This window comes from Myripristis murdjan, chromosome 2 (assembly GCF_902150065.1).
Source record: "Myripristis murdjan chromosome 2, fMyrMur1.1, whole genome shotgun sequence".
In the NCBI taxonomy this organism is placed as follows: domain Eukaryota; kingdom Metazoa; phylum Chordata; class Actinopteri; order Holocentriformes; family Holocentridae; genus Myripristis; species Myripristis murdjan.
Genome location: NC_043981.1, coordinates 14,847,390 through 14,862,972, shown reverse-complemented (window position 1 = coordinate 14,862,972; position 15,583 = coordinate 14,847,390). Strand labels below are relative to the sequence as shown.

General features: G+C 38.0%; 3 protein-coding genes across 6 annotated transcripts in view; 2 read left to right on the top strand and 1 right to left on the bottom strand.

The window, feature by feature from the left end:
• The first annotated feature begins 491 nt into the window (after nt 1-491).
• LOC115374257 (acyl-CoA-binding protein homolog) lies at nt 492-4,188 on the top strand. The gene is made up of 4 exons (XM_030073104.1): nt 492-601; nt 2,066-2,186; nt 3,629-3,691; nt 3,783-4,188. Exons 1-4 carry the CDS (start codon nt 596-598, stop codon nt 3,854-3,856), a joined length of 264 nt encoding a protein of 87 aa, XP_029928964.1. The 5' UTR covers nt 492-595; the 3' UTR covers nt 3,857-4,188.
• A 980-nt stretch (nt 4,189-5,168) lies between these two features.
• LOC115373917 (secretin receptor-like) lies at nt 5,169-11,630 on the bottom strand. Its single transcript, XM_030072560.1, has 13 exons — nt 11,437-11,630; nt 11,245-11,344; nt 10,772-10,867; nt 10,051-10,151; nt 9,246-9,355; nt 8,838-8,970; nt 7,860-8,013; nt 7,702-7,762; nt 7,525-7,594; nt 7,354-7,445; nt 6,723-6,861; nt 6,470-6,511; nt 5,169-6,102 (listed from the first exon to the last, which is right to left on the bottom strand). The coding sequence occupies exons 1-13, from the start codon at nt 11,476-11,478 to the stop codon at nt 5,914-5,916; spliced, it is 1,329 nt and encodes a 442-aa protein (XP_029928420.1). The 5' UTR covers nt 11,479-11,630; the 3' UTR covers nt 5,169-5,913.
• A 697-nt stretch (nt 11,631-12,327) lies between these two features.
• The window catches only part of cfap221 (cilia and flagella associated protein 221), a 43,724-nt gene continuing 40,468 nt past the window's right edge, over nt 12,328-15,583 (top strand). For 2 of the 4 annotated variants that reach the window (XM_030071629.1, XM_030071604.1), the window contains exons 1-5: nt 12,328-12,429; nt 13,081-13,235; nt 14,044-14,144; nt 14,751-14,837; nt 14,943-15,038. In XM_030071629.1, coding sequence (XP_029927489.1) covers nt 13,106-13,235; nt 14,044-14,144; nt 14,751-14,837; nt 14,943-15,038 — 414 coding nt within the window. In that variant the 5' untranslated portion in view covers nt 12,328-12,429; nt 13,081-13,105. Of the gene's footprint in view, nt 12,434-12,916; nt 12,959-13,080; nt 13,236-14,043; nt 14,145-14,750; nt 14,838-14,942; nt 15,039-15,583 lie in introns of those variants that run through there. The other 2 variants (XM_030071612.1, XM_030071621.1) reach the window with 2 other exon arrangements.

Sequence of the window (15,583 nt, the reverse complement as noted above, 5' to 3'; positions counted from 1 at the left end):
TTATGGCATGCCTCAGACGTTTAGATCTGTCCGTACTGATTCCCACGTGTGAATTGTCATTTGGAGCTTTTTTTCTACTGATGTGTTGATTAATAGTCACTTGTTAAGGAAGTTTCCTCGGTGCTGCAGTTTGAAATCCGGTTTTTCTTGGTACAAGGTAAAAAAAAAAAAAAAAAATCTGCCACGTGTTTCCAATGCAGCTTCACACTTGTTTCAGGGATTTTCATGAGAATAAGTAAGTTGAAAAAAGGTAGATCAACCCAGTATTATCGAGAAAATGATGTTAGAAACTTCTAGCACTGGAAACAAGTGGGATTATATCATCCCTAAGCCTAGATTTTTTTCACAAAGAAAAAGATTTTAGGGCTCACAATGAGATTAACTGACTTTTTTTTTGCAGTGTACACTATTTTCTTGAGAGATTACACCCATGGTTGACTTTTAATACACTCTCACTCCTCCCATGTTGTTTTCCCCAGCCAATAGAAAGAAAGAGATCAGAAAACATAATAGCAGGACTGGCTGGACAGCCTCCTGACGAGACTTGGGACGTGAGTAAAGCAGCTACAAGGTGTGTCTCTTCCTCACTGCAGTCATGTCTGTAAGTACAAACAGCCATTTATCGTTTGTTCAACAATGTTAGAATGAGTTAAATTAAATCTTAGTTATGTTAACCTTCCTTTTATGGATAAGGAATAACTTGACAATACCAAAACATGTCTGAACTTTAATTTTCAAACAACTTTCTGTGCCTTATTTAGATATATAATCAGATAGTATTTTGTATCAGGCAGAATGTAAGTCAAATATAGAGATTATTCTCAGTTTGTTTTAACTTATTTGGAATATGGTATTGGAATAGATCTTTGCCATAAAGGAGTATACAGAGCTAAATTGTAAAGAAAGTCATTGGAAAGTATTTGAGCATTGCAAAAGTGTAATAAACAAAAAAACAAAAATCCTATCTCAAATCTTATCTCAGGCTTACCTCGAGAAAGTCATCCATGCACTTTATCGCCTTTAGACAATTGTAACTCCCTGTGTTCAGGGCTCAGCCAAAAGGCCTTTTTTTTTTATTATTTTATTTGACAAAACCATGTCACTCCCAACCCTACACTGGCAGGTATATAACTGATTTTAAATTATTACTATTATTATTATTTTTAAAGACCTACTTTTAATGTCTTTTAATGTCCTATTTTTAATTTACATATGTTTACATCTTTTAAATTGCTCCTCAAAATTGACTTTTAAAGGAAGGCTTTTTGAATTTCTATTTTTTTTTTTTTTTTTTTTTTTTTAATTTAAATGGGAAAATCTGTTGTTGTTTTTTTAAATCCATTTTTAATTATTTCACTAATTTTACTATACACATTATCAGGCCTTATTTTCTACATTTAAATTTTTTATATGCTATATTTTTTAAATTATATTATATCATGCATTTATTTTATATTATTTATATATTTTATATTAATATTTATTATTCATGATTAGGATTTATATTATCTTTTTTTATATTTTCAATACTGTTTTATCTTATTATGTATTTATAATTATTATTTTTAATTTTTTATTTAGAATTAGTCGTAGTACTAGTAATAGTAGTTGTAGTGGTAGTATTATTTTAATGTTTGAAAGCTATAAAAAAAAAATTAAGTCTTTCAATACTGAGTCCTCAAATCTTTTTCTTAAACAAGAGAAGAAAAAAAAAATAATTCTGCCAGTTTGGCCAGATGGTCCTACTTGTTTGCAGTACAGATGGACCTGCTTCAGGAATCGTCTTAAGTCAAGTGTTATTTTCTTGATACCATCTGTGTAATTCTGCCTGGTGACAAGTTACTAAAACATTATGGGAAGTTCCTGAAGCTGGAGAAAGTGCACTGGGAAACAAGCAGATTTGGCAGAACTTTCAATCGTTTTAAGAAAGATCATATTTTAAGACTTTTTTTATAACTTTTTTTTTTACAGTGTCCAACTTTTCTGTTATTTTACATTTTTGTGAATTGATCCTGATGACGTAACCACTACTAGTCGGTGCTTCATGTTGTTTTTATCATCCCAGCTTGAAGCCTTTCACCAAGCGGCGGATAATGTGAAGAACTTGAAAGAGCGACCAAACAAGGACGAACTCTCTGTGCTGTACGGTTTATATAAGCAAGCCACAGTGGGTGATATTAACATGGGTGAGTTCAGTGACATCCTGACATGTAAGAGATGGGATTTACCTCATTTCAATACAATGTCATTTGTTTAAGGAAACTTGTTGCACTTGAAGAGTTATTTCAGTGCATTTGGATTTCAAGACCTGATACAGGATCAGCAAATATACAGTATACAGATATCCAATATTTTTGCGATATACAAGCAAGATTATTAGTGATTCAGTGTTTTGTACATGGAAAAGACTAGCAGTGAGGCGGGACTGGGTAAACAAACAAACAAAAAAAACCCTGGTAAGTTAAAATAAAGCAGGTCTTCTTTCGATTCTAATCAACAGAAGTGGATGGACAATTTAAAGGGACGTACAATGGGATCTGTAATGGTAATAATGGTATTAATGAATGAATGATTGAATTAATTAATTAATTAATGAGGACTGAAGGCTTAACTCCATTGCATTATGTAAGAACAGAAATGGCTTGGCAATTTATTTACTTCACAGTGAAAAAAAAGTCTTGTATTCAGTGGTAAAATCTTATTTTTCTTAAAACAAGATAAAATAATAATAATAAAAATAAATAAATCTGCCAGTGGGATGAGATAATCCCAAGAGCTCACACATAGACACAGATTCTTCAGGGTGGGATTACAAAAAAGCATATATAACACTTTTTTTTTTTTTTTTACATATAGGTCACACATATTATTATTTATACATATAACCTATATCATTACATATATATGTGCATATATGTACAAACTATATATACGTATTAGAATATATATTGAAATATGTTGTTTTAATAAACCTACATGTATAAATTAAAAATATGTTAACATATATGGTTGCAACATATACCATACAACATATAATGCCATCTAATAAATCTTCCTATGGGTATTTCTCATATATGCACATATATAAATTTTACTATGGGTATTTCATATGTGTTATAAACCTATATCAGCATATATCCACAGGTTGTATGTATGTGATAATAATGTATCACCTTATATGTAACATATATGGCAATTCGCTCTTGATATCGGGCCATATATGTACATATGTGACATTTCTGTATGGGTTTGCCCTGTTTTTCCTGTCTCCTTTCACTGTGACTGAATTAATAAAAATTTAAAAAATTACAAAACTTCTATCCAAACAAATCATGTGAGGGAGATGATACTAAGAGTGTCGTCTGATAACAACATACACAAAACTTAGTGCAATGCTACACTAGTATTTTTTTTTATTGTTTAACTTTCACTGAGTTTATAAGACTTATTCTGCCTTTTGTTTTCCTGTTGGAGCGGCGATTACAGTAACAACGGAGCTGGGTGATGACATTGCATTTTCACCCTTACGAGGCTTTATTTTGCTGATCATGATGGAATAGCCCTCGAGTTCGGTAAAAAAATGTATTTGATTTAAAAAAAAAAAACTCATCTATACATTTATTCACAGATCGTCCGGGGTTTCCTGACTTTAAAGGGCGAGGAAAATGGGACGCCTGGAATGCAAAGAAAGGTCAGATTTATTGGAGCTTAATTTTCCAAATTGATTACCAGAGGAATTAAAATAAGCGCTGTAACTGATGTCACTGTTTCTAAACCAACAGGTCTGTCCCAAGAGGAAGCAATGGCCTCCTACATTAGTTTTGTAGAGGAGATGATACAAAAATATGGCATGTAGACCCAACAAATGCTTTTCCACTGTCCTACCTCCCAGTGTGCTCTTGAAACAGCCAGGAGAAAACCTGAAGGAGCCGATTTTTACAAGATGCTGCACACTTGAGACACGCAACAATGAACATCACAAAGTTTTCACTATTTGAAAGTAAATTTACAATCCTAAATTGGCTGGGATTCCTCCAGGGGCTAAATTGCCTCCAACCAAGCGTTAACATGGTTGAAATAAAGCCTAAAAAATGTGCAAATACAATGTAACCCGAGTCAGAATGGCATCGAATGTAATTTCATTTTGTTCACAAATAAGTTCACATGTGGGTAAAAGATAATTTGTATAAACAAAACAAATTTATGTTTGACATTTTACATATATATAAAAAAAAATGCTGGTTCTGGAAAAAAAAAAGTCTTGTTCTTTGGGCCTCTTGTCTTCCTCTGTCCTGCTTTAAACCAGTCGACACAGTCTCTTCCATGTAGGCATGAGCAAATCACGCTTTCGCACAAACAGCTCTAGTATGAAACATTCAGCATATTCACAAATCCCCACGTACCCAGTGCATGTTCAGATTACAGGTAACCGTACAGGCTGGAAAGTCGGCACTTTGTCTCAATAATGTATGAGATCGGTGTCCTGTGCATGCTCCAAATGCCCCTGGGCTCCTTCAGGCACTTGAACCCCAAATGCTCGGCTGCAGCTGCTCAGTTGGAGACTGCAGCTGTACTGGAGCGGCTCCCAGGTGTGACTGAATATAAATGTGTGTATAGAACAGCAGAGCGATGCTGAGAGGGCACATGCGGGCTCATCAAAATCCAGATAATTAATGGTGGAGAACACATTTTGTCCCAATCTCAGCATTTTAACGTCAATAAATCATTACTGCCATAATTTTAGGCCTTAATTGTTTTAAAAGCACAGACATTAGATTAGTTTTATCTGTATCTATTCTGATGTTTTGAACAAGCTAAGGTGCTGTGAGAGGAATAGTCCAAAGTTCTGGGCAAAATGTCCTTTTTCTGACTTACCCAGACTGAGACAAGATGTTGGATACCATTTTCATTGCTGTATGTCCAGTGGTTTATTTCTTATGGGTAACATAACATGTGATAAATAAGAAAGCTTCAGAGTTGCTGTAAGGTTTATTTTTTCACTTTGACGGAGTTAGGCTAATGACTCCCATTGACTTCAAGTCTTTATGCTAAGCTAGCACAAAATGCCACCCACAGGAACCAAACCACTGGATGTAAATGATATTGAACATCTTGCCTCAGTTGGGATAAGTTCAGAAAAAGTGTCTTCTATCTGACATCTGTGATCTGCCCTGCAACAGTTCTGTTTTTGCAAACAAACAAAAAAAAAAAAACACATATGGCTGAGTGGACCTGCTGGGAAAAAGCAAGGCTTTTGAGTTTTGGTTACTATTGATGCAGCTATCCCTGTGTAAGAAATAATGGTATTTTTTTGCAGAAAATGCTCCACAGTCTGAGGGACCCCAAACGGTTGCCCTGCCTGGGTTCAGCAGTGCTGTCGCTGAGTTGTTGCCCCCTACTTCAATATGTAGTAAATATCAGAGTTTTGCAGCTACTTAAAATCTGAAAGTGTGATTGGTGATTGATTGACATCTTTAGCAATTAAACTTTTCCCATCGCCCATTACCCAGTCACAGTGTCTCGACCACTGATTTGAAATCTGCTGATTGCTCTGCAGCACAAAACAGGAAACATTTTTACTACATTGCGTGCAATATCCAACATTATTGTAGTTCCACTCTCCTAATCTGTGTCACACTGCATACTGTCATCAAGGGTGGTCTCGACTTTTGTCCTGCTCCTTTTTTGCACTTCAAAAGAAATGCCAGGGCATGTGGAGGGCACCAGGAATTATGACAGTTTGATGAAACATAAAATGCTGTAGATCTGTGCCCCCTCCAAAAATGGGTAGCTGTCTGTGCACTACATGATCTAAGTAGGCACCAGAGAGAGAGAGAGTCTTTGCCAGCAGTCCAGGCTTCATTACATGTCAGAGGCAGGAGGAAGACGAAGTGAATTTGGTTTCAGTCTGAATCACATCTCCAGAGTGTCCAGCGGGTGTCCTCCGGCTGCTGGGCCGAGAGCCGCGCAGGGCAGCAGGGAGGCCTGTGTGGCAGGAGATCCGCTCTGGCTGAGGGAGCCGTGCTGCCTGGCCCTGGGCCGGCCGGGGAGGTGCTGGGTCAGCCGCCAGCGCCTCCATCTCCTCTGGATCTCGTGCTGCACCTGGAGCAGGACGTGAACAGCACAGGGAGGGATTGGAGACATAAAGACACCTCGAAAAAAAAAGATCCACTAGAAAAATTTTACTTTTAAAATGCAGGTTATAATCTTTTTCTCACACCGACTCCCAAAAAAACTCATGAAGGCCTTTCCTTTTACAAATGGAACAAAAATGAAGGTTAGAGGGATCTAAAAAAGGGCTACCAAAGCCTAACTTTATCATTTATGTCACTGGCCGGCCACTGTATGCTGTGCCAAAAGCCAATCGATGTTCCTTGTAGTTCCTTGGTTGCAAATAGAGCCCAATATAAAGTCAAAGATAAATTCATGCCTTTTTAACTGACCATTATTAGTTTTTATATGGACTCACCTCTCCATTCGTGAAACAGTAGAGGACAGCCAACACGAAACCCTTGAAGATGTTATGAGAAAAGGCATAAAGGTCAGTAAGTGTAAATATAATAATCATTGTTCTTCTTATGCTGGAAAAACAAACACCATGTATGTTATTACACCAGGAACAGGTGTATTTACTTTTAATTCTCTTTGTTTTGATATCCCTCATATCTATCTTAAATAGACACTTGCATATTTATACACACACACACACACCTCTGGTTTACCTGTGTAGATGACAGAGCCAGCTCCACAAAGGTCCATATCTTAAACATCAAGCTGCTGACTTTAACAGGTAAAAAAACAAAGAGGATGTACTGCAGGCCAAACAGAGCCACCAGGAAAAATGTGGATTTGATTAACCTCCTGGTTAAAGACAGACAGACAGACAGAAAAAAGAAAAAAAGAAAAAAACAGTTTCCCTCATTAGCCCACTAGGGTTTTCCCACCTCTCATGCATATTCTCTTTAAAATCGGCTCTGGTTTGCTCTGGGCGACACCGACAGGTTGGCAAGATGTTCGGGGTTCAGATCCTGATACTGACAGCACCCAGGAAGTCAACCAGTCCCTGTGTGCAGGTGCACCGGCTTGAACCAATATTTTAAAACACTGTGATACAGCCTAATGATGTTTTGCATGTAATACACCCTTGTGTTTTTTCTGACCCACCTGAAAATAGCCTTTGATGAGTGTTTTCATTTGGATCAGTCAACTGAAATATGAATGAATATCAGGATGGCCATTTCACCTCCTAATCACATGAACCAAATTGCTTAGTGACACTTTCTAGTTAAAAGGGATGTCGTGCAAAAGTATCATATGATGCGGAAATATATGAAAGATCAGTGTCGTACTCACTTATACTGGCTGAATTCGTTCCTGTGCGCGTCGGGCATCCTAAGTTTGCCCACCAGAATCCTCAAAATGCCCAAGAAAAAGATCAGATTCACCTGAAATGATTGAAATCAACATGTTTGAATTTTCCGAGATAAAAAATTTCTGACGTTAAAAAAATACAGCTACACTTACAAATATGGTTAACAGCACTGGCACCCGGAGAATCCACCAAATCCACTCGTGTCTCCTGGTTTCCCAGCAGCTTTGGTAATGAAATATGAATTATTACAATTATATATATATATATATATATATATATATATATATATATATAAAGATGTAATGACTGCATATAGGTGAAACACTCACCCTTCATCCTCATAAAAATACTTGGCAGTCCCCCAGGAGGCAATGACAATTACTGGCAAACCTGAGTAATAACATAAATCTATAATGAAGCGATTGAATGCAAATGAGGCAAATGTTATTAGGTGGAGCGCTTGATTTGAGTAATCACATGTCCCTACCCCAGCTGAGGACCATGTACCAGGCGAGGTGTTTCCTCAGGGAGAAGAAGGAGCGGCTCACCAGCGTGAACAGGAAGTGGCCCTCCACCAGCAGCCAGCTGTAGTTGGCCAGGATGGAGTAGTTAGTGAACATCAGCGCCACCTTGCACGCCACCTGCCGAGCGAACAGAGCGACAGCAAACGGGGTGTGTTACCTCACCGCTTCAAACCGATGAAGCTCCAGTCAGGATGTGCTGGTGCTGCAGGTATGTTTTATAGTCCTCTTTGTTTGGCTGTGAGTCTGAGTTTTTTTTTTTGAGTTTGTATGATGAAATGTCCTCAACTCTAAAATGCACCAAAGTCTCAAAAACAGCCAAAACTGTGTTGAAAATATGTCTTTGGCCATCTCACATTACTGACTTCTAGCTGTCATTTGAAATAAAAACATTAATTAAAAAAAATATCTTGTAAACAGGTTTGCAGTTCTGTGAATCTATGCGCCTTTTAGTTGGTGACGTTAATTTCACTTTTAAATGAACTAGCTTGGTCAATGTTTTCATGGAAAAAACAAGAGTTTGTACTACATTTTATGTAAGATTGACTGAGCATTTAAAATCTTCACCTTTACAAGTGATTTAGTCTCATTAGGCTCAGTGTTGAAATCTTGTTCTTAAAAAAAGTGTAAAAACTGCCAGTTGTCTCCATTGTAGTTTCACTTGTTTCAGGAATTATAAATAAGTATAAATATGTTGAAACAAGGCAGAATAAGGCAGATCAGCCAACAGGGGTCAATAAAATGACACTTGATTCAAGAAAAGTCTGGAAACAAGTTGATTAGCATCGGGAACAAGTGGGATTATCTCATCCCACTGGCAGATTTTTCTTTTTCTTTCCATTTTAACACTGTATGGAAGACTGAATGACTTGTTAAGACAGACATTTTTGCCGTGCAGAAGAGTTTGACAAAACAATGTTGCCCGTCCATTCATCGCTCCCTACCGGGTAATAGTCACAGTGATAACGCTCTTCATTCGTGAAGAGCAGAGAGTCTCTGATGAAGATGAAGATGGCTCTCAGGATGAAGGAGATGAACAGCTGAATGTGAATGTAGATCCTGGTGCAGTGGAGCTTCCTGGATACAAGAACGTTCACGACATTAGAGATCCAGCAGGAAAAATACTGGTGTTCAGACTTTTATTATGAAAGTCGTCACTTTCAAACATTGAAAGTTGGGAGTAAGGATAATTCCACACTTTCCAATAATTAATGCTTGATTTCTTGCTTCCACAGGTCCGGATCAGCCACTACTGTACAGAGCTGGCAGGGATTCACTGTCTTGCTCATGGACACTTCAGTAGGACAGATGCTTGAAGGACAGATGTGGAGACAAACCGACATTGTTCCTACCTAAACAGGGACAGTATGGCGATGGCGATGGTGAGGGAGATGAGAGAGAGGGCGTATCCGGCTGTGTACATGCTCTTCACGTAGGAGAAATACAAATGGGAATCTGATGACTGGACAGGAGAAAGGACAATGAGGCTTGATCACTTCTAGCACAGACATAGAAAATGATTTGACATCTGCTACTCTAAAGTGTCTAAAACTGCAACTAAATTGGACCCATATTGAGCCTGGGGGGGAAATCTTATTGCTTTTAGTGAACTCAGGCCTTACCAACATCCAAAAGTGTGAATAATTTGTTGATATTAAATTGCTGACAGCCGTTTTGACTGCGTGAACCCGAGCCCGACCCAGAGCCAAGTAATTAAGTCAGAAATTCCCAGTCCAGCGTGTTCTGTCAGAATACGGCCTAACATTTATGCACACCCTCGTTTGATGAAATGCAAAAGTGGGCTGGGTGAGGAAAGGGCCAGGGCAGTGTCAGCTAACTGCTTTCAAAATGTCCAGCCATTTATGTTTCCTGGATCCATTTTCTGTACAGACCAGTGCTGTTATTCTGCAAAAAAATGCATGGTTGTAATAATATAAAGCCTCTTAAACCTCCATAATCCATTGGGGTTTAAGTATTAATAGATAAAAAAAACACCAGAAGTCAAAGTAGACATGGTTGTGTTTGGATTGATATAAATAATCCATGTTAAAATGGGTATTCTTTTGCTCTAACGTGAATGCCTTATATTTGATATGGCTGTTTTATTTCTGCTCTCGAACTTTATAATAGCATGAGGTGTTACTCAAACCCTCCAACCTCTCCAAGAAAGTGGAGCGTCTCGTTGAACGCGTAGCCGCAGGTATCTTCATGGAGGGGGTCTGTCCAGCCTTTGGCGGTGCAGTTGCGGTAAACTTTACCTGGGAAACAGCATTAAGAAAATCACAGCACTGTCTATCTGAAAAAGGGTAACTGACTGAACCAATTGGAACCGTTTTGAAAAAGAAACTTTCGGTTTAAGTGCTTGGAAGAACCATCTGAGAACTTTCTTGATTTGCACCTTCAGGGATTCTTTGAAGAACCGTAAGGAAATCGGTCTTTGAAGAACTGTGGCCTGAAAGTTTCCTTATGGAATCAGAAAATGTTCTCCTATAGCACCAGCCAAAGAACGATTTTAGGTTCCAGCTGGCACTCTGTATGTACATCTGTGTTTGGGTATAGGGAGCTGGAAAAAAAATGTCCTTTTTTGGAAAAGTACACCTCTGTTTGTTCAGAAACTTTATTATAAAATGTATCATCCTCATCTCCTGACAGAAGTCGAGGGCCCCCATCTGTTGCCCAGGGCGTCTCTAAGTACACAAATGTTTTATGGCTGACAGTTTGGTTAGAGACCCTGAAAAGACAAAGTGCTTTAGTGCCTTACGGAAACAACGTGGCTGTGTGGCGAATAATTAACCGGCGGAAAGTACAAGATAATGGGTCTGTGTATGTGCATGTGCATTCATGTGTATGTGTATGTGTGTGTGTGTGTGTATCTCACCTTCTGAGCCGAAGTACTCAGGACAGGGCTGCGAGACAGTTTCCCCAAGAGAGGCAGGCGGCCAGCAGTTCAAGCCGTCCCACAGTCCTATACAGTCTGCAAACACTCACACTGTTTATTACAGATGCAGCAGAATTCACACTGTTCTCTATTATCAGAAATAATGAAGAAACTAGATCATATTTCCTAATTAAATAAAACTTAAGGATCCCATTTGATTCTTCATCGCAGAATAAACACTGAAAAATAATCAGATGTGGGTTACTATTAATTATCAAGAAAAAAAAAAGATGAATATCCTCAGATTTCAACATGCACTACCTATATTGGCCACTAGATGGCAGTACAGCATCGCATCAAATTGTTTCTATTGGCAAAGCAAGCAACAGCACCCTTGATTAATTCACTGAATGGTTAAATATGAATAACAACTTCATTATCAGGATAAAACTTTTCAGACTGAGTTGACTCACCTGTTGCATTGGATGAGTTTAGAAGGAGCAGCTCTTTCATGCACTTTTCCTCCTCTTTGACGAGAATGACGTGAGGATGGCAGTCTGGAGACAAGCTTGCCTGTAATCACCACAAACACTGATGCGCCAGTTTTCAGGATTTATCACATCCATAGATTCAAATTAAGCATGCATCTATTTTGTTTTTCTCACCTTGGGTAACATTAAAATTCCAATAATCCCCACTTTTTGCATTTTCTCGGGCAGGCATCAAGGTATTGTGTGTAAAATCAAAATCCTAGGTGTGTATCTGATAAGCAGAATAAAAGGCGAGCATCCTATCATGCGGCAGATATGAAGTGTGGAAATCCAAATATACTCAATGTGAGTGTGCCGCTCCGCACACGCTGTTGGTGTCAAGCTGTACAGAATGCACAGCCTCACTTCCGGTTGCAATGCTGTAAAAATAAAAGCCTTACATGTGAATTTATATTATGTCTTTTGAGTACCAGAGAAAGAAAAACGACATATTTGAGATTGAATATGTAGTTAATGAAAAGAACTTTTTTAGTTTATTATTATTATTATTATTATTATTATTTTGTAAGGTACATTGTTACAAAGTTGCTGTAAATACACTTTGGTATAAAAATGATCTATAAAAATATATTTAAAAAATACAAAGATTTACAATCAACAACAAATAATAAAATGTAGGGAAAATAAAGACATAAAAAATAAAGGCCTGCTAATTAATTGGGTTAAATTTGAGTTAAATTAAATTCAAATTAATTTAATAGTTTTTGCCAATTTGTGATTTCTGATTCAATGATAGGCTTGTCAAATGTGTTTTAAAATATGAATATTTGAAAATGTATAAAGAGGGTGATTTTTTAAGCCAAATCATTTTTATTTTTTAAGACAAGATAATCAAATGAATTATATAAGATTAATCTGCCGAAGATACCGTACGGTGAGCGATAACGTTTAGTCTTGAAGGTAAAACAGCCCGACATCCGGTCTGTTCCGGCTTCAGCCAATCGCGCTTGACGCAGCTTTGTAAAAACTTTTAGCCAACCAATCGCTGCGACCCACTTGACATTAGTCCCGCCCTCCAGAGCCCCGGCGTCACTATGGCAACCACAGTGTTTGATGGCGGGGTCCTCTCCAACACGAGTGTGTAAACAAAATGCTTCAGACACGAAAGTAGGTGGGAAATTGCTATTTTTGTTAAATACAAACAACAAAATACAGGCGGTAATTTCTAAAAAAAAGACAAAAGTAACTCATAAAATTCCCGCTGTCAACATATATGTCGTACTTTCTATTAAAACAAGCTAATTAACTTGAGTTGACTCTTCGTTAGCTTGCATTATTGAAGTCAGATAAAAAATTAACTTATTTTTAAGACGTTACCATTACTTTTTCTTCATCTCTGATAGCGTGCAAACATTTTTATGTCATGTTGTAACTCAAAAGGGGAAGCTAAGTTGCTTAATGATGACCGTTAGTGCAGAATAGTATGTAAAAGCATTTAATAGACTTTTTTTTTCACACCAGCTAATGACATTAATTAAGGTTTTATTCCATTTGGGTCTATCAGAGCCAGGTGTCCGCCATGTTGGCTCAAAGGAAAAACTCTGTCGCACCTGAATGGACCAGAACCTTAATTAATGTCATTAGTAGCACCTGTGTTTACCTGCTATTTCATGTCTAAATGGCTGCTGTGAGAAAGGTCTGTTGCACTTGATGAGAAATTAACAGAGCCAAAATTAAGTAGCACACTTTTTATGTTTTTTCCAATCAAAGTGGTCTGCTTTTTTGGCTTTGGTAATGTTTTCTTTCACTGTCCTCCAGGAACCAGCCGTGACAAGGAGCTGACATGGAGGTGGCCCTCCCGGCCCGGCGGGGCCTGCCGGAGCCCCTCAGGAGGAGGCGGTCTCTGCCTCTGGGCCAGCTGGTGGAGGAGAGCAGGCCCAGAGCCAGCATCCCTAATCACCTGCTGGAATCAAGTACATATCAACAAGTCCCCCCCTGACCCTCTGATAGGGATGCACCACATAAAACCCACTTAATTTAATTGGAGTACAGACATTTACATGTGCTTAGTATTGGACTGTAGCAGTAGAAAAAATCTCTGATAAGATATAATATAATGGTATCAGCCAGATGTATGATTCTGTTGTTATTCATCTCATCTCAGCTTTGTTTATATGGCACCTGTCATGCAAACATGCGGCCCAAAGTGCTTCACATTGCAAGATAAAAAAAAAATATATATATATATGAAACCCAATGATTAAACTAAAAAACTAAGGCCAATAGCATTACTCCAAAATATAATAAATTATTATTGTTCATGTTAGGCTTGCTGAACATGGTATTACTTCTGCTTATTGTGCTGTTTATTGAGATCTGTTTCCTTTGGCAGTCTTTATTAATAATTGTTTCTGGGCTGGTTGTGTCATTTGCATTATCTAACCCTCATAATAACAGTTAAGGCATCCATATGTTTTTGCTTATTTTAATAAACCTGAAAACTATCCAGATGTGAATCAGCTGACATTCTGAGGCAGGCTTTCCATAATTCAACTTTAATACAAGTCTTTTCAGATGGTACTTCACTAAACTCACCGTTAAGTGTCCAAATGATGATACAAAGCTATGATTCATGATTTTGATTATATGATTTCATCAGGTATTAATACAGTCTTCAACAGAGCTCACTCAGCACAACTGTGGGGGAAAAAGTTGCACTGAAGTTGCACCGGGTGTGTTTCTTATTATATCCCTTCCTTGTTTTGTGTTTATTTCTTATAGAAATCTATGCAAAACTGAAAAGCAACAGTCTGATCCATGCTGAGCCCTCAGAGCTCCACTTCAGTGGGTTTGAGTTGGGGAAGGATTACATCAAGGTCCTGGTGAGCAAAATACCTTTGAGGTTTAAATATGCTGCTGAGTTTTCACCAGAAGTCACAGCCTGCGCTAGATTTTAGTCGAGAGTGTCTGTTTCAAACAATGGCTGGAAAAGGAGCACTGGCTGTGTTATCACGCATAAATATATCGTATCTGTTTATGATGTGGAATTCATATTTGACATCAGGGGTGTTATGGCCAGTTTGGGTTCTGTTAGATAAGATAATGCATTTTTCAATCTTCTTGGAGCTCCACATACATTCAATCAGGACATCTTATTATTTTTTTAAGCCCAAGACCTAAATTTGCCATACCCTTGGGCCAAGACTCAATAATATATGGGGACGACCCAGAAACAGGTCCATGGCATATTTTGGGTTCTGCTGTGGCTTTAGAAACACTATGCGTTTTTGAAAAAAAAAAAAAAAGAAATATCCTGAATAATTCTCATTTGGATTCTATAGAGTCTGTATTTAATTTAGCCCGTTGGAGCAGGGACTGATTTCACCCCATCCATGCATGGTGGAGCACTATAGCTGCAAGTAAGCATACAAAATACAAAGATCCAGTGAAAATTAATTAATCTTTTCTGTCTTCCTCCTGTCTCTCAGAAACTAATCAACATCTCATCTGAAGTAATGAATATTCACATCATTCCCACCCAAACCAAGTACTTCCAAACATCCTATACAAAAAAGGTACGTTCTTCGTCACTGATCGTTCACATAAATATAAAGTTATGATTCTTGCTTGCAGCATTCTTTGTAATAATTTTACCCTGCTTCATCTGTTTTTCTCTGAAGTATCGACTCGTCCCGGGCCTGTCCTACACAGTGAAGGTCCAGTTCTGTCCCGACGAATGGCGTTACTTCTATGACTGCATCAGGGTGCACTGTCAGGTTGGGATCTCCCTGTTACGGCAAAGGGGGCATTTTTTTTTTTTTTTTAGCAAATGTACATGATGCACTGTTGTCTGTGGCATTTAAATACACATAAGTAATAAATAACTTCCTATCTGGTATCTAGCAAGTCATTTTGGAGGCATTCATCCTTTATCAATGAGCCACCGGCTGCTGATTGGCTGGTAGTATTGGTGGCCCCGCTCTCTTTCCTGGCATTACCAATAGCTGCTGCCCCAGTGGGCCTGGGGTGGGTAAAACAACAGCACCAGGATGGGATTTGTAAAAACATTACTGTAGATGGACAATGGAATTAAGATATCAAGTGGTCTAATATGATAAATTAGTAAAGAAAGTCAAGCTTACTTTAAGGGACGGCAGAGAAATACACATCCAGTGTTAACATACACACTGTGAACACATACTTTAAGATTTCTTCATTGGCACTCATTTGGAAATTGAAATGATTCTTGTATATATGAGAGTAAACATTTTAAGAGAATTCAAAATGTTAATGTTAATAAGAAATGCTCTTGGTCCACTTG